This window comes from Hoplias malabaricus, chromosome 15, assembly GCF_029633855.1.
Source record: "Hoplias malabaricus isolate fHopMal1 chromosome 15, fHopMal1.hap1, whole genome shotgun sequence".
In the NCBI taxonomy this organism is placed as follows: Eukaryota; Metazoa; Chordata; class Actinopteri; order Characiformes; family Erythrinidae; genus Hoplias; species Hoplias malabaricus.
In genome coordinates, this window is record NC_089814.1 from 5,811,438 (window position 1) to 5,833,778 (window position 22,341).

General features: G+C 41.9%; 1 protein-coding gene across 2 annotated transcripts in view; it reads left to right on the plus strand.

The window, feature by feature from the left end:
* Positions 1-22,341, plus strand: part of LOC136667993 (probable E3 ubiquitin-protein ligase HERC1) — an 81,933-nt gene that overhangs the window by 37,735 nt on the left and 21,857 nt on the right. For both annotated transcript variants that reach the window (XM_066645205.1, XM_066645206.1), the window contains exons 33-59: positions 801-921; positions 2,935-3,175; positions 3,301-3,467; positions 3,579-3,740; positions 3,897-3,994; positions 4,080-4,178; positions 4,293-4,460; positions 4,765-5,004; positions 5,358-5,441; positions 5,647-5,866; positions 6,089-6,395; positions 8,175-8,494; positions 8,756-9,280; positions 10,065-10,266; positions 11,124-11,281; positions 13,210-13,293; positions 13,956-14,148; positions 14,258-14,385; positions 14,851-15,059; positions 15,264-15,532; positions 15,981-16,033; positions 16,109-16,294; positions 16,490-16,664; positions 17,013-17,262; positions 17,663-17,879; positions 20,203-20,465; positions 22,180-22,304. In XM_066645205.1, coding sequence (XP_066501302.1) covers positions 801-921; positions 2,935-3,175; positions 3,301-3,467; positions 3,579-3,740; positions 3,897-3,994; positions 4,080-4,178; positions 4,293-4,460; positions 4,765-5,004; positions 5,358-5,441; positions 5,647-5,866; positions 6,089-6,395; positions 8,175-8,494; positions 8,756-9,280; positions 10,065-10,266; positions 11,124-11,281; positions 13,210-13,293; positions 13,956-14,148; positions 14,258-14,385; positions 14,851-15,059; positions 15,264-15,532; positions 15,981-16,033; positions 16,109-16,294; positions 16,490-16,664; positions 17,013-17,262; positions 17,663-17,879; positions 20,203-20,465; positions 22,180-22,304 — 5,264 coding nt within the window. The remainder of the gene's footprint in view (positions 1-800; positions 922-2,934; positions 3,176-3,300; positions 3,468-3,578; positions 3,741-3,896; positions 3,995-4,079; positions 4,179-4,292; positions 4,461-4,764; positions 5,005-5,357; positions 5,442-5,646; positions 5,867-6,088; positions 6,396-8,174; positions 8,495-8,755; positions 9,281-10,064; positions 10,267-11,123; positions 11,282-13,209; positions 13,294-13,955; positions 14,149-14,257; positions 14,386-14,850; positions 15,060-15,263; positions 15,533-15,980; positions 16,034-16,108; positions 16,295-16,489; positions 16,665-17,012; positions 17,263-17,662; positions 17,880-20,202; positions 20,466-22,179; positions 22,305-22,341) is intronic.

A 22,341-nucleotide genomic window follows, 5' to 3' on the forward strand; every position in this document is an offset into this window, starting at 1 on the left:
AGGGCCTCCTTTTGCGGCCGATACAACGTCAGTTCGTCTTGGGAATGACATATACAAGTCCTGCACAGTGGTCAGAGGGATTTGAAGCCATTCTTCTTGCAGGATAGTGGCCAGGTCTCTACGTGATGCTGGTGAAGGAAAACGTTCCTGACTCGCTTCTCCACAACACCCCAAAGTGTCTCAATAATATTTAGATCTGGTGACTGTGCAGGCCATGGGAGATGTTCAACTTCACTTTCATGTTCATCAAACCACTCTTTCACCAGTCTTGCTGTGTGTATTGGTGCATTGTCGTCCTGATACACGGCACCGCCTTCAGGACACAGTGTTTGAACCATTGGATGCACATGGTCTTACTGGTGCAATGTGCAGTTAATGAAGATTGTCCACCAGGCTGCTCCAATTTAGCCATGAAACCTCCCACACTACAATGACAGGTGTTTCACTTTCATTGTCCAACCCCTGTACATGGGTTAGAACATCCCTGCAAATTTGTAGAAATGATACAATTTAGCTGAATTCGATCAACTTTGTTACGTTTTTGATAGTTGTGAAGGTCATGAGTTTACAAAGAACTGCATCCTTCAGCTGAAAAGAGAAATTCATTTTTGTAGCGAATAATGGCATAATTTGATTGTAAAGTAGTATTAACTAGCAATAACAGTATAAGAAATAAACTGTTGCATTATGTTACAATTAATTAAGAGGTCATATACTGTAGTTGTAACCTTTACATATATCTGTGTGTGTGTGTGTGTGTGTGTGTGTGTGTGTGTGTGTGTGTGTTCACATGCCTGTAGGCTGGCACTCAGTCAGCCTCTATGAGCACCAAGAAAGAACTCCAGGCTGCAGCGCACACTCTCTACCAGCAAGTGGTGCGTGTGCTCAGGCAAAAAGTAGCACTGGAAAAGGAGCAGAAGGGTAAGTCTGCAAAGTATTAATAATGAGTATTAATTAAATTATTAATTTAAAAAGTATAATAAATGTTTTTTAAACATTTAAGGATTATGTTTTAACTGTGGTGCAGAGATGGCCTAAAGGTTAGGGAAGAGGGCAGGCAATTTGAGGGAGGTGGAAGTGAAGGAACAGCACTGTTTCCTCCCTCAACATCCATAGATGAGGTGTCCTTGAGAAAGGCACCTGACCACCAACTGCTCCCTGGGTGCTGAAATGGATGCCCGTCACTCTCACTGCCATGGAGTTAGACTGAAGCACAGTTTCATTGCATGTTGTTTAATGACATTAAAAAGTATTTTTACATTTAAAAACACATCTTACGTCAGTCTGTCATTAAAATTATTTTGATCCATGAGCAATCGTTATTGTAGGGTCAGTCTTTTGTTAATTTTCCTGTATCATATAATATTTAATCGATAGCTTAGCGATAAGCCTATTTAAAGTGTTTCCCGTTACCCGAGGTGTAGTATATCAGCCAGCAGCCAATGTTCCACAGTTTTCTCAGCTATCTTTTAGTGAAACTTGCATGAAAGTAATATTTAACATACTTGACCCAAACTAAATAGAGAAGTCATCTTAAATAGATGAGGCAGCAGGTAGGTGTCGCAGTCACACAGCTCCAGGGGCCTTTAGGTTGTGGGTTCGATTCCTCCTCCGGGTGACTGTCTGTGAGGAGTGTGGTGTGTTCTCCCTGTGTCAGCGTGGGTTTCCTCCGGGTGACTGTCTGTGAAGAGTGTGGTGTGTTCTCCCTGTGTCAGCGTGGGTTTCCTCCAGGTGACTGTCTGTGAGGAGTGCGGTGTGTTCTCCCTGTGTCAGCGTGGGTTTCCTCCGGGTGACTGTCTGTGAGGAGTGTGGTGTGTTCTCCCTGTGTCAGCGTGGGTTTCCTCCGGGTGACTGTCTGTGAGGAGTGTGGTGTGTTCTCCCTGTGTCAGCGTGGGTTTCCTCCAGGTGACTGTCTGTGAGGAGTGCGGTGTGTTCTCCCTGTGTCAGCGTGGGTTTCCTCCGGGTGACTGTCTGTGAGGAGTGTGGTGTGTTCTCCCTGTGTCAGCGTGGGTTTCCTCCGGGTGACTGTCTGTGAGGAGTGTGGTGTGTTCTCCCTGTGTCAGCGTGGGTTTCCTCCGGGTGACTGTCTGTGAGGAGTGTGGTGTGTTCTCCCTGTGTCAGTGTGGGTTTCCTCCGGGTGACTGTCTGTGAGGAGTGTGGTGTGTTCTCCCTGTGTCAGCGTGGGTTTCCTCCGGGTGACTGTCTGTGAGGAGTGTGGTGTGTTCTCCCTGTGTCAGCGTGGGTTTCCTCCGGGTGACTGTCTGTGAGGAGTGTGGTGTGTTCTCCCTGTGTCAGCGTGGGTTTCCTCCGGGTGACTGTCTGTGAGGAGTGTGGTGTGTTCTCCCTGTGTCAGCGTGGGTTTCCTCCGGGTGACTGTCTGTGAGGAGTGTGGTGTGTTCTCCCTGTTCCTGCGTGGGTTTCCTCCGGGTGACTGTCTGTGAGGAGTTGGTGTGTTCTCCCTGTGTCCGTGTGGGTTTCCTCCCACAGTCCAAAAACACACGTTGGTAGGTGGATTGGCGACTCAAAAGTGTCCGTAGGTGCGAGTGTGTGACTGAATGTATGTGTGTGTGTTGCCCTGTGAAGGTCTGGCGCCCTCTCCACGGTGTGTTCCCGCCTTGCGCTCAATGATTCCAGGTAGGCTCTGGACCCACCGCAACCCTGAACTGGATAAGTGCTTACAGATAATGAACAAATGAATGAATGAATAAATGAATCTTAAATCGATTTGTTTATGTGATGTCTTCCACTGTTATAATATAGCTAAAAAAATAGTAGCAGCCACCACAACGCCTTATCTTTGTTTTTAACTTTGACCTTTTTTTAAAAAAAATTATAATAATAACTGCAATTTTAGAGTGGTATAGGCTTCTGTAACATATTAGATTCATTATCCTTTTTTGCTTGATTTTTTAAATATATTATTACTCTTTACAGGTTCTTGTCAGCATTTGCTTCTGGCTGCAGTATTTGCACTGAACTTCCACTACCAACCAGCAGACCTTGTGGTGGTGATAAAGAATGGCCTACTGGAGCTGCTGGCCAGTCTCACTGATAATTCCTGTGTTCTGGTTAGTCAGCGCTGGCTGGCTGCCTCGGTTTCAGGGAACATGCTGCTGAGTGGGGCTGTGAGGCTGGCCTCTGCCAGGCTGCGTCAGAGCCTTGTCATCGCAGCAAGGTAGGAAACTTCAGATAACATGTTTTAACCAATTTAGCTGTTTGACTACATTTTAAATGGGTGTTAATTAAATTTCCCAATGACAGTCTTTTACAGTATTTGTATTATATATTTGTATGCCACAGCTCCTGTGAAGGTGCCTTGCCCCTGGATGTGTCTCAGGCTTTGATGGATGTGATGTGTGAGCAGCTGCAAGGTTTGTTACTCACCCTTCACCAGCAGGAGGTGATGGAAAGCAGTTCAGAATATGACTCAGAGTTTGACCCCAACACTAATACAGCAAAACAAGAGAGTGAGTAACCAGAGTTAATAACTTACCTCTAATGTCATGAATATGCCAGAAATAACTGTCTCATAGGGAACACTTTAATGTCAAATATAAAATGTGTTTTTGTGACCTTAGGTGCAGAGGTGCCTTGCAGTAGCAGAGTTGTGGAGGCCCAGCTTGCGGACTTCCTTGTCTTCCTCAGACGTATCCTGTCACTAAGGGTAACCAAGAGACTCTCCTCCTTCTCCCGGTGGATTGACCCACTGATGACAATCATCTCTTACCACAGCAGCTCAGGTAAAACTCTCTGGCTTCATGAGCACCATGCAAAACCCTGCTTGTTTAAATCATCTATTGCTAGTTAATCTAAATATCAGTTGTTGTGTAGATTGGCCCCTGCAGCGTTAGTACAGAGCAGTCCTTTAGTGTACTTATTGTGAATACCTGTTCCAGGTAATCCTCATTTCTATAATCTACGCACAAAGCTGTTGGCCTTTCACATTCTGGAGGCTTTACTTCCAGCCTGCTCAGACCCGCTCCAAATGAAACAGGTGAGAGAGAAGATCAGGCCATCAATTTTCCTGTCTTGTATAATTTTTACTCATAATTTCAGTGTTATTTTATTTTTCCTAACAGATTGTTGATCAGCTGTTTGGACTTTTGTCCACCTACATGTGGGAGGAGCCTCTGGCCATGAGGAGAAAAATAGAAAAAGTGTCAGAGACCGCAAAGAAGGTACAGTCTAATTTAGATATGTTTACTAGGTAATTTTAGATTTTAAAGTGGGGGTATAATATTCACAAAAATAAATAAATATATGTATTATTGGTATTTTTGTGTGCATTTTAGGAGAGCAGCAGTGAGGACGAGTGCATTCCTATCGGCGATTTCTCCTTTGATCCTCATAAGCTGATTTGCTGTTCCCTGGAGAGTGGAAATGTTCTGTCTCATGGTTCTGGAGGGAAAGGATATGGCCTGGCCAACACAGCAATCACCTCTGGCTGCTTCATATGGAAGGTATGCAGTGGGAAGACTTTGAGGCTGATAATAATTTTAAGTAGCTAAAACTGCAAAAAAAAATTGCCAGGTGTCACACATCTCCAGAGTCCTGGGGTTGTGGGTTCGAGTCCCGCTTCTATGAGGAGGTCTATGAAGAGTTTGGTGTGTTCTCTCCTTGTCCCCATGGACCCACCGTGAGCCTGAACTGGATAAGCGGTTACAGACAATGAATGAATGCTGTATAAATGCTATCTATTCCAGAATCAATGGAAGTAAGACAGAACACTGTATTCATTATAATTATGCTCCTGTCTCCTCCCAGTTCTACATAACTAAAGAGAACAGAGGAAATGAGGGTACGTGTATCGGAGTGTCCCGCTGGCCCATCCGTGACTACAACCACCGCACTACCACAGACATGTGGCTGTACCGGGCTTACAGTGGCAGCCTATACCATGGGGGTGAGCTGGGCAGAGCATTGCCGTCCTTCACACAGGGTGACACCATCACCTGCATCCTAGATATGGAGGCTAGGACAATATCCTTTGCCAAAAACAACAGGGTGAGTAAAGGGGAGAGATGTGGTACATTTTTAATGTTTTCATTTACCATGTGTAAGATTTATTTAGAATATGGTGTATTTAGAATATATTTATTACTCTTATTTTGCCCCTGTCCTTTTTTGGAGTGTTTTGAATGCATCAAATACTTAATGTATTTATATTTACAAACTGCAATCAAGTAGGACAGCAAAGTATTTGCTTTGTATGCAAAAGTTTGAGAGCCCCAGGTCAAATTCATTTTAAGGTCAAACCTGTACAGACTGTACATCAGCTATAAAATGCTATATAAGGCATTTGAAACCTTCATGTATGTGCTTGTTGCTTAATGCACTGAAATTCTGATTGTGTACAGGAGCCTAAGCTGGCATTTGAGGGAGTGGATGCTACAGAGCTTTACCCATGTGTGCTCTTCTACAGCAGTAACCCAGGAGAAAAGGTTAGTACACCTCAATAAACAACTTAAAATCGCAAGAAGTGGAGTTTGGTAACTAGAAACTCTAGTTAGCATGCTAGAGGTTTTTTTTCCTTAGGAGCGCCATAGGGTCATAGGTGACCCTAGTAGAATTCAGAACCTCTGGCGTGATATATGCAGCTTTCCAATTTATTCATTCTTTTCCTCGTCATTCCTTATTTCCCTGTAGGTGGCACTGTGTGACCTGCAGATGCGAGGCATGCCCAGTGACCTGCTTCCTGGCGACCCTCTATGCAGTCCTCGGACCACCGTGCTGTTGGAGGCTACAGTGCAGCTCCTGAGGAGGCTTCACCACTGTGATGAATGGGCACCTCACATTAACCTGCACATGAGCCGCAGACTGGATCTCATCGGCCTTATCATAAGAGAGGGAGCCAGCTGCAGACATGGTCAGTACAAGCAGGACGGTGAAAGAGAGTTGGTTAACGTGGTTGATTTCTGGAATTAGGTCGGTGCAGTTCAAAACAATGTCTGCCATCTTGACCTTGCTCATGGATGAAAATATAAGATTTTGAGTAAATATTTTACAGTTGTCTAGAAAGATTCTGGAGTGATTCTACTAGTTGTGGCCATCTTAGCTCATTCTCATCTATTGAACTGTGTCTGAGCAGGTCATGGCAGTAAGGAACATGTGGAAGGTGGAGGTGTGGAAAAAGAGAAAGCGAAGAGTTCAAGGGAGAGCTGGAAGAGTCCTGAAGTTTTCTCTGGCCCCACAGCTCTGTCTGAGACCCAGCTTAGCATGTTGTGTGCTGAGGTGTGGCCTGTCCTGGCCTTGATTGGAGGAGTAGACAGTGGGCTTCGAGCTGGTGGCATCTGCCTGCACAAACCTAGTGGGCGTCGGGCCACTCTGTTAGGGGTCCTGAAGGAGGGAAGCCACCTGGCTAAACTACAGTGGGAGGAGACTGATCTGACTGTGAGGTATGTATGAAAACGCACAGGGGTTTATCAACCATATTTACTGTGGAGTAATTTTTGGTATCACACTAACACATATTTGAAGGCAAATTCTGCTGAAGTATGATGAAATAAGTAACAGAAACATTGGTTATTATGAAAAAAAACAAAAATACAAAGTAAAGACAAAGAAATATCTCTAAATTAAAGCTCACCCATACACATGAATAATGTTAAACCTGTTTTTGAAATGAACAATGATTATATTATAAATTAATTAATAATTGATTAATTAATATTACTTACTATTACTCGCTAATTATTAATATTATATTTTTATTCTGTTATTCATTATTATTTTAGAAATTGATGCCTTCATCACATTTAAATAAAACCTGTGACAGAGTCATGTTTTTCACTGGTTCACCTTTGCTTTCATTTACATTTTTTAATCATTTGGGAATAGAAGATACTAATTGCTTCAGTTTTGCAAGACTTGAGCTGCTTTCTCAACAGTCTGTGGTCACCATTGTTTGATTTTCCTCTTCAAGCGCAGTAATTAGTTCAGATTGAGACCTAATATTGACATGCTGAAATTGACATAAAGGTCCTGTGAAAATATGTCATCTTGGTGGCAACATATGTCTCTCCAAAATACCAATATTTATACTTTCACATATTTTTTCAACGTTTCATTGGTTGCAGTCTGGATGGTCTTTTTCATACCTGGCACATAGAATACAATGTCCTTTTATCTAAAACCAAGCTGAAATATGGACTTGTCTAACAATAGAAAATGGTTCTTCCTGTCCATCTTAGATTACTTTGGTCCCAGAAAACTTGTCTACATTTTTGCACAAAATTAATATATGGATATTATCAACTCAAGGTGTTGAAAGACCAAAATTCTTTGTCTTTCTTGGTCAAATTTCAATGGTGAATTCACCCCAGCCCCCATAATAGTATAATGCCCCATCTAAACTTTTTTGGGGTGGTTTGCCAGCATCAGATTCTAAAAGTATATACAGGCGGTCCTCGACTTACGACGTTGATCCGTTCCTACGTCACGTCGTAAACCGATTTTCGGTGTAAGTCGGACATAACGTACATACTGTACGTAAATAACATACTGTAAGCACTTATCCTATCCTAACACCTATCCTCCCCCTGGTCCCGAGCCGCGTAACCGTGTATTCTTCCACCGCGCCGCACCAAACACGAAGTTCACGTTACAACGTTGACGACGCAAAACCACTTAAGTCGGAACAAGGCATTATACAGTAATGGGAGATGTGTCGTAACCACGAAACATCGTAACTCGGGACTGACGTAACCCCAGGACCTCCTGTACATTACTCTCTTCTTTGCATATAGATGTTATATAGCCATATATTCCTTTGATTTGCATTCTGTTTTGAGAAGTTTAAGACTGCACTTATGTGCTTTTTCTATGTGTTTTGGTGCTAACAGGTGACACTGAAACTTTTGACCCTAAATGCAGTGAGAAATTATAAACATAAAATTCACTTTCTGTCAGTTGATGTAACTTTGACTTGTTTTGTATTTCTGTAAATGTTTTCCCATCTTCCCTGCCCATTCTCATCATGAGCGATCTGTTCAGTGCCCCTCTCCATTTTCCTTTCTTTCTTTATTCTTTCTTCTGTTTTCTTACTTTCTTTATTTCTGCCTAATCATATTATCCTTTCTTTGTCCTCCTTTTTTTTCCCCCCTTTTCTGCTCTTTGTTTCCCTCCTCTCTCTTCATCTCCATGTTGCTGTGTGCCGTACCCCCACTAATCTAAAGCTTCCTGAATTCTTGGTCACCCAGCGATACCCCACTCACGTTTTTGGAGCCGTGTGACGTGCCCCAGCTGGATGTTTCCCGCTGCAGTGGACTGACTCCCGCTGTGCTTTTTCACCTCATCCTTCTGACCGGTGTGCTGGAGGAAGCGGAGTCTGGAGCTGGAGCCGGAGCTGCAGCAGGAGCCAGAGTGGGCAGCAGAGGCTCGGGGAAGCCCCGAAATACCTCCCAGAATAATTCAGAGGGTGGAGCTCGTAGTGAACTCGAGCAGAGACTGGACGAGGACATTACACGTGTGATGATGCTGGAAGAAGGGATGACTGGTATGACTTGATTATACAATGAACAATCACAATATATTTGTTCATGCCGTTCAGTGCTGATAATTATAGGTGTGTTATAGGGGTATCTATAACGCATTAATACATCATAATGCATTCATCTAAAAGAGATTCAGCTAATTTTGAGCTTTTAGTACTGATTGTAATTTATTATTATAATAATTAGAAAGCACTAATTACAAATTTACAAATAAGTAATATCCCTAAGAATGATATTTCACTTTAATTGTTTTGTTACCATAGGCCCTATAACCAGCTTGGCAGAAGAGGATATAAACAGGAAGGATGAGAGAAACATGGAGCACCAGGGTGACGCAGAATCCCCCAAAACCCCAAAGCCCTCTGGAGAAGAGCAAGAGGACTCTCCATGTCTACTGATGCTGCCAGTGCAGTCGAGAGCTGACCTTTTTGCCCTGGAGCTTCGTGCTGTTCGAGTGTCCTACATCCTGCTGGGGGCATTAAAGTCCCTGGCTGTGATTCTGAACTGTGGGAAGTTTACAGACCTACTTTTGGTTCCCCAAGTAGAAGCAGCAGCCAACCTGGGCAGTCCTGACCCAGCCAGGTGTGCTGCAGCTGGGGCTGTGGAGGAGAGCGCTGAGCTGAGGTCTGTTCTGCAGTTCCTGGTGCGCAGCATGGTGAAATGGGCTGTGAGACCGTGCCCTATCAAACAGCCTGTGGCTCTCTCTGACCTGGAGAGAGCACAGATCATGATATTTAAAGGTGCTCTCTGTAGACTGCAGGGAGATGGTGCTAGCAAAGATAACAAAGGTAATGCAGTTGTTTTAACTCGTTTAGAACCTAAACCTAAAGTGATTTGCTGGGTGTATATTATATATTACACTATCATCACGTGATCTACATACTTTTTGCTTAAAGCTGTGCTCTTTTGTTGTGGTTTGTGACAATCTATGACACACTGGTTTCTGTTAAAGGAGAAAATGGACACAATTTTGGCTTCTGTATCTATATGATGCAGCAGGGAGTGTCGCAGTCACACAGCTCCAGGGTCCTGGAGGTTGTGGGTTCGAGTCCCGCACTGGGTGACTGTCTGAGGAGTTTGGTGTGTTCTCCACGTGTCCATGTTTCCCCCACAGTCCAAAAACACACGTTGATAGGTGGATTGGCGACTCAAAAAGTGTCCGTAGGTGTGAGTGTGTGTTGCCCTGTGAAGGACTGGTGCCCCCTCCAGGGTGTATTCCCACATTGCGCCTAATGATTCCAGGTAGGCTCTGGACCAGTTACAGATAATGAATGATGTAACTATACAACTTTAACAATATATAAACACAGTTCTTGCCCATGTTGGATACATATGTGATATAGCAATGGAGGTTTCACAATGCTAATTGGAAATTATTGAACATTATTTCCAGGTATATATTTAGATAAATGTGAGGCCAGTGTCTCTGACATCTGTCAGTCGCCAGCTATGCATCAGCATGTGTAAAAGGTTGTTACCAACCGTTTCTGACAAATTGTCTGTAAGAAGCCTTTCTTCATATCAATAGGTGCTACATTGTTGCACTGTTGTGCTGTCCTATGCTTTGTGTAGATTCTGCAGGCCAGACCTCATCTCAGCCTGTGTCAAAATCTTCAAGCTCCGTGTCTCTGTACAGCAACGGTTCAGATGGAACCGCCATCTTCGGCCAGTCGGCTTCCTCGTCCACCAATGACCTCACCACTTCCCTCCTCACTGCCCTGCAGGCAGATGGTCTGGAAAACTTCAACCCTTTCCTGCCCATCAATCTCTTACAGTGAGTGCTGCTTGGAGTTTACGTACATTTTTATATATTCATATGTAATCATATGAACTCAGTTAACCTGGTTTAACCACCTGTATTCTGACCATTGAAAATCACTGAGAGTCTCTAATGTTGCTATTATATTAATGTATTTATTTTTCTCTATAAATTATAAAATATAATGTTGATTTTTGGTCTGTTCATTATTTTAAAATGATTATTAATTAATTTAGTGATAACATATCCACACCTGCCATTTGTGCCTGGAAGGATAAACATAGATTGAGCACAATAATAATGTCAGGCATTCATTCTGATATGATACATCTGCCTTTCTCCTGGCTTACCTTTAATCCTGTTATTATCTCTGAGACTCACATGAACACCTATAAAAAGACACACACACACACACACACACAGCTCTCTGATGTGGCTGGATGTTTTCACTCCAGATCACTGTCAGACAGAGGCACATCAGAAGCTCAAAATCACTCTCAGTCTACTACAGGTACGAGTGTGAAAGCAGGTGAGTGTATGTGTGCGTGTGTAATTTAGAGCAGATATGGCCATATATAAATTAACACTTAACCTCAACAGCATGTTTACCTAACTGCTGGCATCCACCTGTCCCGCTTAGCAAAGAGGAGCTTCCTAAAAGGCCTCTCTTATGAAAAGGTTTTCACTAGAATAAAAGATTAATACCGCACTAGGACTCAATTCCAAAACTGCTTATATGTCCTGCTTGAATATGATCGTCAGTGTGAGCCTTTTGGGCCTGATGTTAGGTCTGATATTAGCAGCTGTTCTCTGTGTGTTTTTGTGTGTGTGCGCACGCATGCATGTGTGTGTGTGTGTCTGGGTCTCTCCAGGCGGATGGTGCTGGCTCGGTTCCCCACTCTTGCTGGTTTGGTCCACAGCCCCATTTTGCCCCCAGGGCTCAGCCTGGCTGGCTCCACCCCCTGTGAGGGATATACAGAGCAGCAGACCAGCTTCCTGGAGCCCTGCGGCCAGACCAGAACCCCCGTGGGTAAGACCAGGGGCAAGGACGAAGAAGGAAATGGGTCAAAACTCGTCAATGATAATCAAGATTTGTTGTGCAGAAGATTTGGTTCTAACAACCAGACTACTTGATTTGACTTACAGGAATGTGGTCCTGGCAAAAAGTATTTTGTTCTTTTAAGAATTCAGGTTTTGACACAGTTTCATTATAATACATACACTCTCTGAAAAAAGGTATGCAACAGGTACGTTATTGCTCTAAAAGTACACACAATGTAAATGTACATTTTAAGGTGCAACAATGGTTTTAAGTCCAGTTTTGTTACCTAAATGTACATTAGGTTGTCTTCTCCGGTCCTGGGGATGATATGGGGTGTATAAAATAAGCACAATATAAAAATCTACAAATCTTATAGAAAATGGTACTACAGTGGAACCTCTACTAACGAACGCCTATACTAACGAACTTTCCAAGATACGAACCAGGCATTTGAATATTTTTTGCCTCCACCAACGAACCACGACTCTAGAAACGAACCCGAGCCTCCGCCGAGCCGGCGGCTGGAAATGGCCACTGACCCCAATAGGCGAGTCTCCCAGCGCCCAGACTTGAGTGAGCTTTTAAGATTAGCAAATTGTAGCTTTAGCAATTTAGCATTAGTGTAAATAGCAGACATCGAAATTCGTGCTAAGTTAAGCCGTATCTACGCTTCGTCTCCCCACATTCACCGCCTACTCTCCGTTATTCCCCCCACCCCCCACCTCCCGTCATACAGCCAGTGCCTGTGTTACTCCTCCAGCCAGTCGTCATGTCTTCAAGGTAGCGCTGTGTAACCACTTACAACTTTATTATTTCTTTTTTATTACTGTTACCACTGTATTTCTCTTTTATTTTTAGTAACGCTACATGTATTTTTACTAATTTGAGGGTGTTGTAAACATATATCAGTGCAAAAAGGGTGACTTTCGGGGTGGGGGCTTGAATGCATTAATTGCTTTTCCATTATTTTAAATGGGGAAAATTGACTTGAGAATCGAACTTTTCCACTTACGAACCGGGTCACGGAACGGATCAAGTTCGTAGGTAGAGGTTCCACTGTATTATGTTCCATAACTAAAGGTACCCTTTGGGGGTACCACCACAGTGACAGTTTTCCTGACAGTGTACCGGATTAGTTAGAGTGACCAATGACTAACCCAGGTAGGAAGTCAGTATTTAGTACAGTCAGTCAGTATTTATTACTTAATCTAATGTCTAATGGCATTGATTGTTGATAAATTATTGGGTTTATTTAATATTAATAACGTTTATATTAGCTAAAAGATGTACTGAAACCAATTTTCTAACATAACCTTCTTTGGGATTACACTCATTATTTAGCCAGTCCTGAGTTGATTTTTGTGTGATAGAGAAGTATAAACACTAAACAGTGCTTGCTTGGAGTACTCCAGAATGTGGGCTGGCAGCCACTGGAGTAGGGCACTCTGAACTGTGCCTCAGAGGAGAACGGGCCCATTTTAAGAACAGTGCCTGTGTATACAGAAAGGTTTACTTTTATATTTTGGCTGTTTACTTTTAACATTTGAACATGTGAATGATTTGTGGATTTCAGCTAAGAGCTACTAACTTACTGAGTGCATGTAGTAAGCTCTGTTCCTCCTCACCCATGCATGAGTTACATATTTTATTCAAAAATTTCCATGGAAAGGAAAATCTGCATTTTTCTATCTGCCATTATGTTTCATGCTTTTATGTAACCTTTCAGTTACAATTTAATAGTAAGTGTACGTATTATAAAGAATTATTATCACTCACTGTATTCTGCTGCACTTTCTTTATAGGACACCGTTTTCTCTTTGATTTAATTTGAATATGTTTTGTACACATGATATGGTTGTGCACACACATTTTATTTCCATGTTAGATAGCTTTTTTTTGTTTGTTTTCTTCTTCAGACCATCCCCAAATATTTGTCCCAGTTCGATTATTAGAAATGGGCTTCTCTGTGAGACACATCTACAGAGCCATGGAAACTGCAGGTACCCCAAGCTGTTGGTGATGTTTTTTCTTATGCTTTTGTTCCCCTCGGATTTACATTTTCACAAGGCATTACTTATGATATCATTTTACTACAGCTTTGAAAATGGACCAGTGGGATTCTAAAATGTAATTTTGTGGTTAAATCACAAAAAGATGATAGTCAGAATGATACACAAAGGTGATGCATGTACCTCACATTCCTTGTCCATGTCTTTCACACCGTTTGTCCACGTAATTTGCCTGCTCTTGTCTGTCCTGGCTGAAACACAACACTCGCTTTAACTGAACCTGTTTCCATTTTATTCACCAATGTTTATTGTATCTCGAGTGATTAGCAGGGGTGATCAGTGTAAACACTGAAGCCAGTGTGAATTAAGTGTCCATGGCAAATGACTGTAAGTCTAGAGAGTAATAGTAATCCAGAAGTAATTGTCCCACTTCCATTTATTCTAATGGAACAGCAAAACCTACTAATAGATGTGCCGTATAATGTTTTGTTGTTGTTTTTACAGTTAAGAAGGAAGTTACTCAAACTCTTTACACACATTATATCCCTCTAGTAAACTAATCCGGACCCAGTAGGGTTTAATACTGATGAATCTTACTGCTGTTGTTTATTTGTTTCAGTGTTTAACTAATTAAACTTTTTTCTGTGGTCCAGGGGTCACAGGGGAGGTGGACTCTACGATGATAGAGGTTTTGGCGAGCTGGATGCTGGAGCACCCCCTGACTGAGGAACATCATGCAGGGGAGGGTTCGTCAGCTGGGGGCACCAATGATACACCCTCCTCAGATGGACCAGAGACAGTGCAGTGCCCAGAGTCGCCAGCTAGACTCCGAGAACCCAATGAGAGGTAGGAATACCCAGAAATAGCCAAAGAACTTTAAAGGCATTCCTACTTTAAAAGCATTTAAAATTTTCAACACACCGTGAAAGGACTATTTTTTTTCTCTGTCTGATAGTTTGTTAGCTGGGCTGGATTTGGTGGAGAGAGAAAATTTCCTGGATGTCCATCTAACACGGAACAGGCCTCCACCCGCCAGGAGACAGCGCTCAGGCCTGAGTCAGCGCACATCCTTCAGGAGAGCAGGTCCAAGACCTTTATAAAAACAGAGACACACTTGACTATTTACTGCCATTACATCAGTAAAAAAGTTAAATACTCTGCTGCATAAATGTTTTGAACCAACTTACGTTATATTTTATATATAATGAATATATAATACACATTTAAAATGAATGATCTTTACACATGTCATATTTAGATCTTTTATTGCTGCTTTAGGAAGTCATTAAATAACAATTATATAAGTTAGGGTTAGAACTCTTTAGAAAAATATTTGTTAAGTTACCTTCAGATATGATCAGAGAATTTTTTAAACATATGGCAGATATAAAGTGATTTATAAGTTGCACAGAACTGTGTCATTAGAACATTTCAACTTCCTTTCAACGAAATTGCTGGTGTATATTTGAAAATACTGCTTTCTGAGTTAATGTACAGCAGGTTATAGATATAATGTGAGTAATGTCTGTTCATATGTTTGGTGTTTAGACTCTCCATCGCCCGGTCCGATGCCAGCGCTCTACAGACAGGAAGTGGGCGTGCCCGAATGGCCCGAGAGGGCCGAAACTCACCCGTTTGCGGCAGAGGAGGAATCAGAGCTGGGCTACATGGACGACCCATACCAGGAAGAGCCATACGAGGAACTGCTCACTCCTGAATTTATTGCCTCTGAGAGGGACACACTATGGATGGTGGAGGTGCGCAACAACCTTTACTTACAGAATAGGCTTGAATAGGTGTTTACATCATTTTTAGACTTTCTTTATCCCTACGTATCCTTCTCATTTTCATTGTCTTGTCTTTTCTTCTTCTTTTCTTCTTGATTTTTTTTACATTTTCTCTCTGTCTCTCTCTGTCTGTCTCTCTTTCTCTCTCTCTCTCTCTCTCTCTCTCTCTCTCAGGCAGGAGAAGAACACACTGAGTCTCGTGAAATGGTGGAGTGTGAGTTGTGTAACACACTCACTGTGCAGTTTAACACCCACATGAAGAGGCATCACCCAGGCTGTGGCCAAAGTGCTGGCCGGCGCGGTTACCGTAGCAATGGGGCCTATGTGGATGGCTGGTTTGGAGGAGAGTGTGGCTCAGGAAGCCCTTATTATCTGCTGTGTTCGGCCTGCAGGGACAAATACCTCACTGCCAACCATGGAGAACACGGCTCCAAACATGACAGGTAGAGAAAGTTCAGAGAGGCTGAGGAAGATGACTCTTCCCTCTGGGACAGTGAAAGAGAGGATAATAGATATAACCATTTACAGTTCTTACTTCATTCAGCTGTTTCTGTGTAGTTGTAATATATATATATATACTGATAAGGAAAGTAGGTTTTATTTCTGAATGTTTCATTTGGTTGAATAGAGAAATTTTTAAGCAGTTAAGAGTAGTGCAGAGTGGCCTTAAAAAGTATAAACATATGCTTCCTGAGTACTATACTCTGTACTAAGAGAATGCCCTACAAACCTTAAAATACCACCAAAGAGAAGTGTATTTAATTTTAGTAGTATAGCCACAGGGAGATTGCCATGTTATGGAATATAATATTATAATGGATGATGATATGATGTTATAATGAGTTGTAGTGTATTGATCTCATGTTTATGCCTTGGTGACGTTTCTTCCAGAATGAGAGGTGTGGCGTCTGATCTGATAGGCCGACTGGACAGCACATCTGATGGTGTGTATCTTCTTTCTGATTCATTTCTGTGTGGAATCTTGAATTCAAAGACATAAACATGTTTGTGTGTGTTAGATGAGTGGGACCCCGGACACCAGGAAGACTCTGACTCGGATAGGCTGACAGGTTTGGAGGATTTTGGGGTGTTGCTGAGGCCTTTGGGGCTCAGTGAGAAGAAGGCGATCCCTGACCCCATTCCCTTCACTGAGCCGGATCCACTCGGGGCCAACGTCACTGGAGACAAGAGCCTGCAGCACAGAGGTAACAGTCGACATTGGGGTTTTTAGTTAATTATTAAAAAGAATGAAATCACGTTCAATATAAAATTCCACACAGTAATACGGACACATGCTCCAAAGGCTCAATAGTAAAATAAAGTTTAGAGCAGATTTAACTGACATAATACTAGGTGGTTATGTTTTCTAGCGTATTTTGATGTAGCGTATATGTGTGTAGGTGTCGTGAGCACTGAACTGAAGGGAGCGGCAAGTTTGCTGAGTCTTGGGGAGCAGGCTGCGTCTCTGAGAGAAGCTCAGGAGAGACTGGTGGCCCTCAGGAGAGTTACAGCTACTGCCCAGATCCTGCTGGGATACAGCATGGTGCTGAGAGCCCTGTCTCAAATCTCCTCCACGTAACAAACTTCTCTTTAACCCTCCATGCTTGCAAACATGTGCTTAGATTTGTTTGTCTTTGTGTTCTTGGGCTGTCGTGTATCGTTTGAGAGATTGACGGTCTAAATAATGATTTGACAAAGGATTGAGAACTAATGAGCGCTAACGTCATGACAACAGAACAGAATCCATGGTCCTTGGCATTGTTCCCATGGAAAGGCTGATAAATGTTAAATGATCGCCAGCTGACAAATAAAGCAGTCATTTACTGAAAAGCAGTTATTAAAGCTAGATATCCACATATTTCTTATTTAGATTATCCTTTACTTGTTCTCTTTCCCTCACTCTACCATCTCTCTCTCTCTCAGTAGTTCAGTTTGTAACCAGTCCAGTGGGCTGGAGGCTCTGGGCCTGGCAGATATCCGGATTCTGGTGCGACTGATGTGTTTGGCGGCAGGTGGGCGTGTCCACATGGACGTAGACCAGCAGGTCACAGGGCGGGGCTCTATGAGTGACAACACAGGCTCTGCCTTCCTGTCCTTCCTCAGCTCTGCTATAGGCAGCTTGGTGTGTCACAGTCCTACAGCCTACAGAGAGCTAGTGGACATCTGCACTCAGGTACGCACAAACATGCTCCTACTCTGTTAATTCATGTCTAACAGTACTCACAGATATGGAGTATTTCTATGGATAATTATGAGTTTTCTTTTTGCATGCTGTTAAAAATTAGACCATGTTATATATAAATGGAATGTATTTAAGGGGCACACGTGATATGTTAAAAAAGGACTAGTGCATGAATGTATGTTGCCATTTAGCTGAAAAACTGTGGGGGAGAAATGTTTTCCAAAAACCCTGTACCTTTTTGGTATTGTTCGACAGTTTAATGGGAAAGCAGTCCTTTTGCATTGCTTTCTAGCTGTAAACTCTAGCCAGGTGCATTTCTGTCTTTTACTCTGATAGAGACATTTGCCCTTTTTGTGTGTTTAATATCACAGCTTCTCTCTGTCATTCTTAGGATCTGATGGCTGCTGCTACGGGTATGAATCTGGGAGCCATTGCTGACCCACAGCAGAGACAACGTCTGATCTCTGGCCTAAAGGGGGCACTACGGGACATTAATGAGTTCACACCACCTACTTTTCTGGTCACTCAGAGCCTGGTGTCACTCTTGACAGAGAAAGGAGTCAGATACCGTTACAGTTCCGAGAGAATGGAGTCTTCTGAGTCTAAAGGTAAATGGTCACGTGGACAGGCTGTGGGTTGAACCAGTTTGCTGCTGTAAAAATAAAATAATAGGAGTAATTCTTCACATACAAATAGACATTTATAGACGTTTAAGGTTTATGAAGTATGTCAGGTAAGGTATGGGTACTACATATATTTACTTGATGTAGGGTTAGTGTTAGTGGGGACATTTTGCAATAAAAACATGAATCTGTGATTTGTTAATTCTCTTGAACCTTGATTTAACGGAAAAATATACAAAGAAATGATTTCAAACTTGATTGTGTTTTGTAAACATGAACAAATGTAGACTCTGATGTCTGCGATATACTCCAGAAAAAGGTGTGAAGGGCTAAAGAAGAGTAAAAGGTTTAGAGAAAATGAGTGTCATTGAGCTGAAGAGTTACACGATAATGGGTGAATATAAAAGAAATAAAAAGAGCATTCACCAAGGAAAAATAGAATGTTGTTCATCACTTCATGCTAAAATTTGTGGAACTGTCAGCCAGTTCAATCCGAACATGGCAAAAATGTTAGGTCTTTCACCATCTACTGTTCATAATATCATGGATAGATTCCAGTGCCAAGGGCAGAAACCGCTGCTGAATATGTATGACCATTGAGCCCTCAGGCATTATGGTTGGAGAAAGTGCCGTACTACTCTGATGGACATGGGCTCATCATTGCCACTTAAAACAGTCCATCACTGCATCAAGAAATTCAACCTGAATATGTATTATGCAAAGAGGAAGATATATATTAGTTTTGTGCTGAAATGCTGAAGGGTTTTCTGAGCCCAAAGTTATCTAAGATGGACGGGAAGTCAGAGGAAATGTGTTTTAGCTTGTTTTTGGGAAAAACAGCTGTCAGATTCTGTGTGCCAAAGAACAACCATGCAGACTTTTACCAACAATAAGTGCAAAAATCAGCATCTGTGGTGGCATGGGGGTCATCAGTGCACACGGCATTGGTGATGCGAATGTATCATAGGTACAGAAGTTTATACAGGCATTTTGGAGAGACATCTGCTGCCATCAAGCTGTCATAGTTTCCTACAGTCTTGTCTATTTCAGCAGAACAATGCAAGGAACACTGTAGCTTCTTTGACTGGACTGCCTGCTGTTCTACTTAAAGTACTCATAACACTCATAAAGAGGAGAATCAGACAACGGTGACCACAGACTGTTGAGCAGCTCAAGTCTTGTATAAAGTGAGAATTGACAAAACGTCAACTTGCAAAACTGCAAATATTAATAATAAAATGATTAAAAACTATAATTAAAAGAGAACCTGTTGTGACCCAGTGTTAAAGAAGACTGTCTCAGCTTCTTGCATCAATTATTACATTTGTTTCTATTTGATATACAGGGGTTGGACAATGAAAGTGAAACACCTGGTTTTAGACCACAATAATTTATTAGTATGGTGTAGGGCCTCCTTTTGCGGCCGATACAGCATCAGTTCGTCTTGGGAATGACATACACAAGTCCTGCACAGTGGTCAGAGGGATTTGAAGCCAATCTTCTTGCAGGATAGTGGCCAGGTCTCTACGTGATGCTGGTGGAGGAAAACGTTTCCTGACTCGCTCCTCCAAAACACCCCAAAGTGTCTCAATAATATTTAGATCTGGTGACTGTGCAGGCCATGGGAGATGTTCAACTTCACTTTCATGTTCATCAAACCAGTCTTTCACCAGTCTTGCTGTGTGTATTGGTGCATTGTCGTCCTGATACACGGCACCACCTTCAGGACACAGTGTTTGAACCATTGGATGAACATGGTCTTACTGGTGCAATGTGTAGTTAATGAAGACTGGCCACCAGTCTGCTCCAATTTAGCCGTAAAACCTCCCACACTTCAATGACAGGTGTTTCAGTTTCATTGTCCAACCTCTGTATTTAACCAATTGAAAAAAGCTTGTCATGGAAAAACTGAAAGTGTATTCTTTGTCCTTTTGTCTTTTATATATAAGAGAATTAACAAATTCAAGATGTCAGTTTTTATTTCAGTTTTAGAAAGTGTCCCAACTTTCCTGGAAAATTATTTTTTTGTAGTAACAGTAGCCATATAAAAACCTGAATATGTCACATATTTATGGGTAACGATAGGTCTCAAAGGGTCAGAAATTATATTTTTACAACTATACAGTCATTAAGCTATAAACATCTACAAAATGTATGAAATTCATTCAGTAACCACTGCAAATTATTATTTATCTGTAAAAAATCTGTAATTACGTGAGTGAGTTGAATGTAGACCTAAATACAGGCTTTGGTTGATTTTAGAAATTTTTGTTTGATAAGAATAAATAATGTTCATGATCTTTAACAGAAGCTGGAAGCCCCCCAGCCCAAGTGCCACCTCCTTCTCAGAGTGGGCTGCGGGTGGGACCTCTGGAGCTGGCGAACGCATTAGCGGCCTGTGCTCTGTCTGCTCGACTGACCAGTAAACACAGACAGTGGGCAGCTCAGCAGCTAGTACATGCCCTCGCAGCCTCTGAGAGGGACAGCCCCATCAAGCCTCAAACCTACAGCGACATGGCCGGAGACCTACGCAAATGTCAGCTCAGAAAACTGGAGGCCCACCACAACAGGGTACTGAGTTTCGGTGTATTACCACAATGTATCATTCTAAATAACTCATTCAAATAACATCACGGTTTTGTGTAATACATTTTTGTGACATGCAGATTAAACACTGACAGTATATAGGTCTTTATTAAAATTGCCTAAAGGAGCAGACATGCACGTAACTGCTTAACGAGTCGAGAGATCTTTAGACAGTTATGGTATCACTATTTCATTATTATCAGTATGACAAAGCTAATGTCGATTCAGTGTCAGTCATGTAGCCCAACAGTACATGGTCCGTTTTTGCTCTTTAAACTGACATACTGAAATTTTATTCAATGTAGTTGTCATATGTATGTTTATATCACATTTTGGTTACATGAGATTTAGTTAATTTTGTAGAAATATGAAGTAAATTAAATAGTTAAAAATCTTGGGCTCAGTTAGGTATGTGTTATTAATTTAGCCTTCGCACTGTTCTCCACATTCATGTATATTTCAAATACATTAACACACAATACAGAAGTGCAAATGTTTCAATTTATTAAAACTGAATTCTAAAAAATGTAACACTTTTATATATTTAAATTAAAAACAAAAATGAATGAATACAGCTGAAACCTATAAATTAAAAAAATAAACAAGACATAAACAAAAGTTTGAATTTAAATATTGTTCCTGTCCAATTAAAAACATAGTAACAGTTAACACTTTATAGCAGACTGAAAAAAAACCTTAAATTTCAATGGAAGTGAAAGTATAAAGATTTAATTACAGGTCATTTTTGAGCATTTCTATTGGTTCATTCATCATGAACTTTTCACACGATGTGAAGGACAGCTGTTGTGTTCAGATGGTGTAGTAAACTAAAAATCCACAAAAATGGAGATGCATGTTTTGAATTGGACAGCAATGATATGTCAGACAACAATTACACACCTGTCCCCATAAACCTAATTTCACACCAGTCGCTGTAAACGCACAACAACAGACTCAAATACTTCTTTTACGATTGTGCTCACACAGGCTGTGTGCGTCACATGGCACCACGTCTGTAATGTGCCCGAAATGTGCACACACATTCCTGTCTGCTCTCAAACATCAACCGACAAAGCGTAATTCCGTTTCCGTAGCAGATTGTGCACTGAGGTCGTGAATAGGCTGGCGGTGCATGTGAGGCAGAGAGTGCATGTCTGCAGCCACACCCTCCTTGCATACGTTTATGTGATAACAGCAGACAGCACCAGCAGTTCAACTGGGCCTTCTAAAGCTTCACGTTATTCAAACATGAAATAACAAGTTGATTTATATATGATCAGATTAAATATAAATACACTTATCCTATCCTAACACCTATCCTCCTCGGTCCCGAGCCGCATAACCGTGTATTCTTCCGCCGCGCCGCACACACCAAACACGAAGTTCACGTTACGACGTTTACGACGCAAAACCACTTAAGTCGAAACAAGGCTTTATACCGTAAACTGGAGATGTGTCGTAACCACGAAACATCGTAACACAGGACTGACGTAACCCGAGGACCTCCTGTATGTGATTTATGTTTACAATACTGGCTTGTGCAGTATTCATATCACTAAGGACTGCGGTTACAATGTTCCTGTTGTTCTTACACTAGTACTATGAGTAACTTGACTGGAAGTGAAAAGGCTGTTTTTTTAAAGACTATATACTGTACTACTGCTTTACTATTCACAATTGATGGATTGCGTTTGTATAGGTGACGAGTTGCAGCTGGAGTGCCGAGCAGGGCTTGTTGGCTACCAGCTCTCATGATGGGACAGTTCGCCTATGGGACATCTCTCAAAACACAGCGGAGCTGCTACATACACACAACTGCAGCAGGTGAACAGATAGTAATGTTTTCATTTTTAGTGGTTGT